At 44.2% G+C, this 7,885-nt stretch overlaps 1 protein-coding gene across 5 annotated transcripts; it reads right to left on the bottom strand.

The window, feature by feature from the left end:
- Positions 1 to 5,164: 5,164 nt before the first annotated feature.
- LOC136456255 (uncharacterized) lies at positions 5,165 to 7,659 on the bottom strand. 5 transcript variants are annotated; one of them, XM_066456059.1, is made up of 5 exons: positions 6,925 to 7,659; positions 6,659 to 6,799; positions 5,987 to 6,559; positions 5,667 to 5,841; positions 5,165 to 5,453 (listed from the first exon to the last, which is right to left on the bottom strand). In XM_066456059.1, the coding sequence occupies exons 1-3, from the start codon at positions 6,953 to 6,955 to the stop codon at positions 6,264 to 6,266; spliced, it is 468 nt and encodes a 155-aa protein (XP_066312156.1). In that variant the 5' UTR covers positions 6,956 to 7,659; the 3' UTR covers positions 5,165 to 5,453; positions 5,667 to 5,841; positions 5,987 to 6,263. The 5 variants fall into 5 exon arrangements, with proteins under 5 accessions (XP_066312156.1, XP_066312155.1, XP_066312157.1 ...); XM_066456058.1 differs by having other exon boundaries at positions 5,667 to 5,823; XM_066456060.1 differs by having other exon boundaries at positions 5,667 to 5,815.
- Between the last annotated feature and the right edge of the window lie 226 nt (positions 7,660 to 7,885).

The raw sequence follows: 7,885 nt of genomic DNA, 5'->3' as shown, positions 1-7,885 counted from the left end.
GCTCTCTCGCCCTCTCTCTGCCTCGCCTTCGCCATGCTCGAGCAGAAACGCAGCACCACCATTGCTGCCGCACCTCCACCGAGCTCACACATAGCTACCACCACACCGTCGTCCAATCTATCTCGCTCATAGCTCCGCCACCACCTCCTCCACCTTGCCGACCCACAAGCACCACCATTCGAGCAAGGGTAAGGCTACATTACGCGTCACCATCATCACCATGGCCACAGAGTGCCACCGAGCTCCACGCTCGCTGTGGCCAGTCCTATCCACCGATCCTCCTATCTCTCCCTCTCTTGCTACATTGTCGTCATAGGTCCAAGAAGCTATATTCGTAGCTCGTTGAGCTGCTACCGCTGTCGCCGGTGCCAGAACACGGGCTGCACTGCCGTGAGCCAAGAGTGCCACCGCCATGCCCGCCGTCGTGGCTATGCATGCCCAATTCTCTTCATCGTGTGCTTCTAGACATTAGAGTTAGGTTAGAGCTAGGTCTAGCTCTAGGAAAGATCCTAAGACCAATGCCGGCCTCATCGGAGCAGAACACCGCCGTGCCGTCGTGCCGCCATGCACGCAGCCAAGCTTCGCCGCCGCTCCACCCTAACCTAATCCACGCCGTGGAGCTTTGCTAAGGTCTGTAGAAGCCATAGCCATGCTCAGCTAGCCATGCCATCCACGAGGATGGCCGGAGCACCACCACGCATCGCCACTAAGCCGCTATGCTCACCGGCGAGCTAGCTTTGGTGATCCTCCAAGCGAACCGAGGGTACCAGTAGGTGCGGGATGAGATGCGGAACATGTTGGTGCCGACCTCATCGCCGGTGACCTCATCATCGGCGAGTTCTTGCCGGTCAAGCCACACCTCTGCTCTGTGTCACTAGCATGCGGGCCCCAACTGTCAGTCGATTTTTGAATTGTTTTCTAGATTTATTTTCACAGATTTGAATGCAAACTTCAAAAATTCATATCTAGAGCTAGGAGTATCCAAATGGGGTGAAACAAATTTTGTTGGTTTCATCTTAAAGTGTAATATTTTATAAAAATATGAAATCTACTGTTTAGGGTATTTTTCTTTGAGAATTAAATTGAGCAAGATAAGTGCTTTTAAAATAGTTTTTATCTTGTAAAATGCATAACTTGAGCTAGAAAGGTGATAAAATTGTGATTCTAATTTTTCTGGTCTTGTGTTGATATGCTATAGCTATGAAAAATATTAAACCTATAGTAAGCATACTTGTAATATGGTCTGCATATTTAATCCTAATTAATTACTAGTTTCTAGTTAAATTAATTGGAGTAAAAATACATAACATAGGATCATACAAATTTTAACATAGAATTCCTTTGGATAGGAGGAAAGTAAGAAAAATATTAAATCTATTGCTTGACACTTTTCACTATGTGAAACTATTTTTTGCTAAAATAAGCCTATGTAATTGATATTTTTGTAAAGGTAGATATACTTATCCAAATAGCATGAAATTTGTACAGTATACTATTAAGGTAATTTTTAGATTACTGTAATTTTATTAGAATTTATTAAACACTAGAAATATTTATCCTTTAAATCACTTTATTATCTAAGAAAATTAATAAATGAATATAAATAAATTAGTTATGTTTAACCATGATGTTTTCTGTGGTGCTTGAGATGCATATGATATGTTGATGTTCTTAGTTAAGCTTAGAAGTAATTGGTTGTATGCAACTAATTAATTATTGCCTTATAATTCAACTAGATGGCTGCATGTATAATTTTGGTTGTGGTAATGATTTCATGATGATAGTTATCTTTTCTGTAAAGATGGTTAATAATAAAGTTGTAGATAACTTACTTTTATACCTTTTATTAAATTTTCATAGTCATAAGGCCTTATGGTTTAAGAATTGTAGCTGTTAGAAGTCTGCTATCAGAAATGCTTGTTCTCTGGATAGATCTGAATGATTGAATTGTTTGACCTACATAACTACTGAATCACTTTGAGATGACAAAAAGAAAGTTGTAGGCAATTTCATAATCCTTCTAGAATGTCCATAACCATAGTATTTTGATGTGTATAACTCCAGTTATGGTCAAAACAAGTGACTGGTGTCTCGATAGTCCAGAGAATGATTCACATAAGTGTTTGTTTTAGTTACTAGAGGAGAGATATGCACCTACTCAGTAAAAGAAAATATAACTTGTTATCATCTTAATGCAATACTATTGAAAACACTTATGTGGATGCATTCATCACATCATATCATATTATACATGTCGTTATATATGCATTCATGATATCTTATTTCATACTCATCCATATAGGATCATCCGAAGGGATAACTCTTTTAGAGTTCAACGAAGAAGAAGAGGAGGATCAGCAGGATATGCCTTAGGATGTAGCTCTAGGAGAAGAGGAGCAAACTCTCGAGGACCTCCCTAAGTGTCTAGATCACCGGCCAACCTCTTTCCTCAAAGGCAAGCTCCAGAGCATTCTAAGTCTCTCATATTTTACAAAATATCACTTGAGTCCTCTATGTTTGATGCATTAGGTTATAAGAGTTGATTGAAAACACTTGATGCATAGAACTGCCTTGTCCAGTTACATATACCTTTAACCCTGTGTAGGTCCAGGATCGAATATATGCTTAGCCATGCTTAGACCGGTAGAAGTCGGGTGATTTCCAATCACCTGCGAGATATAGGTGGATACCGAAGTATGGTTGACTATATTTGCTATCGTGGAAAAGAACCATAGGGTAATATAAATGGAGGCCGAGCGGAGTCTATGTGTAAGTTGACTCATGTGATTCCGTCTGTGCCGATTAAGAACCATACAGTTGTTGGTACTTCTGACAAGATTGAACGCATACCTCTCACTTAGCTATCCGAATAACTCGTTCCAACCTGTGAAACCGAGTAGCTCAACTCAGGTCCGGGCCCTTTTCTGTAAAAGTGCGCACTCTGGATGGTAGTAAAGATGTGCGGGGAGCCAGACGTGAGCCCAAGGGCAAGCCGGGCCTAAGCGTCCTGGCAACTGGTTGTCCCTAATTGTGCGACGCTGGACGAACCCGCAAAATATGGACCTGAGTTGTACCAAATGTGACCTAAGGTGACCATTGATCTGGTCTGTCTGGGTTTGTATTAGGAATAAATTCTCAGCTGGTTGAAATCGATTCGAATCACCGTCTCTTCCGAACAGTGAGAAACTTGGTTAGCCTCAACATCGTAGTAACTGTATTATGAAATGATGGTTATGATGAACATGGAATTATTATACCAGCTATGGTTACTATTGTATGCTACTACAGGATATACCACATGTTTGGCACAAGCTAGTTGCTAATCTAGAGATGAATAGCTATAATTAATTTGATGACCGAATTGTAACCGTACACTTGAATTGGTAAGCTTTTTATGCAAAAATATTGTTAAGTTAGCCCCACTTATAAAGCCTTGCATAATCCTTGAAGTCACTTTGTTTTTGGTTTATGACGGGTAAGTCTAGCTAAGTACCTTCTCGTACTAAGGGTTTTATTCCCATTGTTGATAATGGTACAGTTTATCATGACTATTGCAAGAACTGCTTCTGTCCCGCTGTGGACGAAGAGTGAGCCCTGGACAGGCATATCTTATTAATCCTTCTTATATACTTTTGTGGAAGTGTGATCGTGGGCTGGCACTATATTTAAACAATGTTGCAGATGTTGGTTTCAAACTTTTAATTTGCTTCCGCTACTATTTTACTTGAACTTGGTTTGTAATAACCTAAATCGTACTCTGATGGATGAACTGTATTTGTGAACTTTAGTTAACGTGTGACATGTATGTTGAATCATGTATGATCTTAGTTGTATGTTGATGGTTAATCGAGGCCCTTCGTGGTACTCGACGGACTACCGGGTTTATATGGGCTCAAGTATGACATTGTGACCGCTTGCGGGCTGCCATTGTACTTGTGCTCTTATAAATTGATCGGTTCTGCTACAATCACCTTGTTGCTTGAACGAATGGAGGCTCATCACTGCGAAGCTCCACGCCGGTGTGGAGGTCAGCGACGGTGCATGGAGCTCGCCGGTGCCTCAGCGGAGGCACTGCGATGGGCGAGCACCCGTGCGAGGCCAGGAGAGCAGCGCTGGGTGAGCACCTGCGTGAGGAGCAACTGGCGAGCACAGCAGCCTGCTCGCGCGAATACCCCCTGCAGCACCGCTAGCGAGCGACCAGCAACCGACAAGCATCCCCTGCCTGGCCAGCACGAGCACCACCTGCTACGCTAGCAGTTGGCGAGCACAACCCCCCCCCCTGGCTGGCAAACACATGAGCTCGAGATGGGGAGGAGGGTCACAGGGTCCACGATGGAGAGATGGAGGAGAGAGAGAGATGGAATCAGAAATGATAAGTCTGGCCACCTGAGGGGACTAGATATATTTGTGTGGTGGAAAAATACGTGGACCATGTGTTGCCACATAATGTCCTGTTCGTCCTAGCACGGGACGGACACCCACGGTGGAGCATTTCCGAAAGGGTTAGCATGGTTAGGAGTAATTAACCCAGATGCGTGTACTGTGTGACTAAAAATACAATGTACTCTTGTGTGATAGCAAAAGGATATGTACAGTATTCGTACAATATCACAATTAATATTACTAGTTACTCCTAAAAAGGGATAGCATAGTAACTTAGGAGTAATTAATACTAATCCAGTTGCTATGTTTTTTTTTGTGACTAATCCAGTTGCCATGTTGTTCCTACAGAATAGGCATTAAGTAACTGTCTAGCTGGCCTTTGATCTTTCGGTCAGTTTCGGTACATGTCAGGTTCTGGCCCGGTGAAGACTGAAGAACCTATTGGGTCGCTCACTTGGAAAGACCAGTATATTATCCGTGCTAATGCTACGGTGACATCTAGAAAAAATAAATAATAAAACTATTATAAATAAAAAACCAAAAATAAACAACTGATGAAACAAATACAAATTCACTATCTCACAGAGATCGGTCATTTCTCACTCATAAAAAATAGACAAGCCCACACAACGCTACTAAAATTGATCAACATTTTATATAATCTGCAAACAACAGACAGAAGCTAAGGATGATCGTCAAGTGCACATTATGAAAGAACTAAGGACCAGATCCACAGTATTACAGCTTTATTCACCACGGGATGAAATTCACGGTTCACCTGTGCTGTAGCTACTAACAACCACAAAGAGTGGCATAAAGGGAATAGCAAGTTTTGCGAAGCTCATAGAACCAAAGGCTGGAACAAAGGAATCTTAAATGCAAAGGCCAGAGACAGCATCGCGCCCTGAACTGAGATCGCTGTGTTTCAGAGACAGGTTTGCAAATTGTGAATCCAGGTCTGCTATTACTACGGCTATGGGTAGAAGCCTGCAGCTGTGGTACATGTTGTTGTTGCAGCTGCTGGAACAATGTTCTAAGACGACCAATTTCCCTCTCAAGCATCTACTGATCTGCAACATTGGCGAGAAAAAATTGGTGAGTCAACTGTCTATCCAAATACATAGACAAGACATTCAGAACAAACACAGTTGTGCTATTTAATAACACTTGATTCGGTTCTTAAAAAAATGAGATGAAGATAGATGATCTATACATAGTGGTTTTTTATCAGCAAAAATGAAATTGCTAACAGCGGGGTCACTTGATTAGAATGAAGAGTGCACCTCTACGACTTCAGGTATGTTGCATATCTGTTTGAGGTCTACAATCTTCATCCTGCGCTCCAGCTTCTTATTATTGGAGAGACCTCCATCCTTCTTCTTATCGGCCTTCTCCGGCATGTACTCTACATCCACCTCCACCCTAATTGTCACTAATGACCTGTCACATATTAAAGGCCTGAAAATTCACTAACATCAAACTAAAATATATAATTCTAATAAAACAGGAAGTTCTCTTATTTCTAAGGTTGAAGAAAAAAGTTTCATCTAACTTGATTCTGTAATTGCTTATTAATTCAGTTGGACTTTGGATCGAACCTAACCTGCTGGAGATCAATCTTGATGTACCTAGGTGTCCTCTGCTTTTTTGCTGTCTAAAAGCAAGCATGAAAACAGAGAAGATCTTTCTGCAGCAAACTTGTCTGATGTTATCCGAGCAATCAAGAAAAGCTGCCTCATCCACAATGTCAGCCTGCAACTCAGCAATATCCGTATGTTCCTTCTCCTTACAGATCTCATCATCTTTTGTATCAACCTCACTAATTTCTTCTCCGACATTTCCAATTTCACTTACATGGCTGGTATCACTTTCATCGGCTGTCAATGGGGCTGCAGAGCCGGAACGCCGAGCACCAATCCCATCTCTTCACCTACATCATAGGTCTCCTCACACACTCCTTTGTCCAACAGACCTGAACTGGAGCCTCCATCATCGTGAAAATTGGCACCTTCATCGTCCTCAGATACCTTGGGGGTCGCCAAGGGAGCATGACACTCCTCATCGTCCAATTGGTGTTCTTGCATTTCCGATTTATCCGTACACTCCTGATTGGTCACAGATGGCTCTTCTGCTGAGGTCTCTTCCATTAGCTTCTCATCCTCAATGATAACGACGTCTGAAAATTCAATACAAAAACAAATGTTAAAAAAATAGCTATAACGTGCAGCAGCTTCAGAAAATAAATGGAAACAGGCACACCATGTGCATGTCTCACCTTCATCTTGGTCTTGTTTCGGTGCGTCCACCTCGTTTAACTCTTCTTTATGAGGGTCAGAAGCCTCTTCCAACTCTTCCAGAGCATCACGTCGCTGGTAAGAAACCGGTGCACCCAGAGTCTCTGCATGAGAGAAGACACCTGGTTCAGCAATCAAATTTGGCATCAACAAAAGCAGCACCAAAATTGGTTATCATTGATTGGGATAAAACACTCCGAAATTTAATAAATCTTTTTATCAACCGAAACAGAAGCGGAAGGGTGACCTTTCGAGAGACGCTCCTTGCTTGACCGCATGTGAGGGGCCCGACGGCGCCTGTTCCTGCCCGGCGGCGCCCGCGACTGGACTGCGGATCTGGCGGCGACGCGCACGGTGGCCCAACGGCACTCGCGACTAGCGGATCCGGCGGCGCTAGCAAGTGGTGGTCTGGCGGCAGCTCGGCCAGGACGACTGCCGACCGGCACGCACACAGCACTCCCGGCCTGCGGCACCGCGCGATCGACACCGTCCCCGCCGGAGCCAGCCCGGTCCTTGCTTCCCAGATGTGGATCTTTCTAGGGGATGCCCGCGACCTTGAGTGGCTTGGCGACGTCGTCAGTCTTGGAGGTCGTGAAGGCATCGTAGTTGCCCTGCATCCTTCGCGTAGCGGCCTCGAAGTCGTCGCCGTTGATGCCGGCCTTGTAGTTGAAGGCGGCGGTGGCGCCTCAGCTAGGGTTTGGGAGGGAGCAGAGGACACACGTGGAGTAGGATGACGGCGTCCCCACGGCGGAAGTAGTAGGCGATGGAAACGGGGGACGGGGATCCTATTCTCATAGCTGGCTATGACGCAGTCCCGCGCTGTGGCCACGGAGCGAGTGGTGGCGAGGAGGCGGCGGAGGAGCAGCGGCACGGCCGGGGATGCGGTGGGGGATTAGCGACAGATTGGGCTTGTGTTGCTGCGTGATCGAGGGAATTGCGGAAAGCGTGGGATGCGGGGAGGAGCGAGGGCGTGGCGTCGGGGTAAGGGGTGTGGACGCGTGACAAGCCTGGCATCCCAGTTAAATTCTAGGCATCAGATTTGATTTAGATGTTTTATTAGACTTTAATTTTAATGAAGATGAATTTTTATGTATATTTTTTGGGTGTATAATGATGAAAGGTTTTCAGCGGAAGACGTTTTGTTAAAGACCTAGACCTAATATAATTTTAAGCAGTTCATTGTGGCAGGGAAGATGAATCTCGCCGCT

The sequence above is a fragment of the Miscanthus floridulus genome, chromosome 6 (genome assembly GCF_019320115.1).
Source record: "Miscanthus floridulus cultivar M001 chromosome 6, ASM1932011v1, whole genome shotgun sequence".
NCBI lineage: Eukaryota > Viridiplantae > Streptophyta > Magnoliopsida > Poales > Poaceae > Miscanthus > Miscanthus floridulus.
The sequence above is the reverse complement of the archived record's forward strand: the minus strand, read 5'-3'. Positions and strand labels throughout refer to the sequence as shown.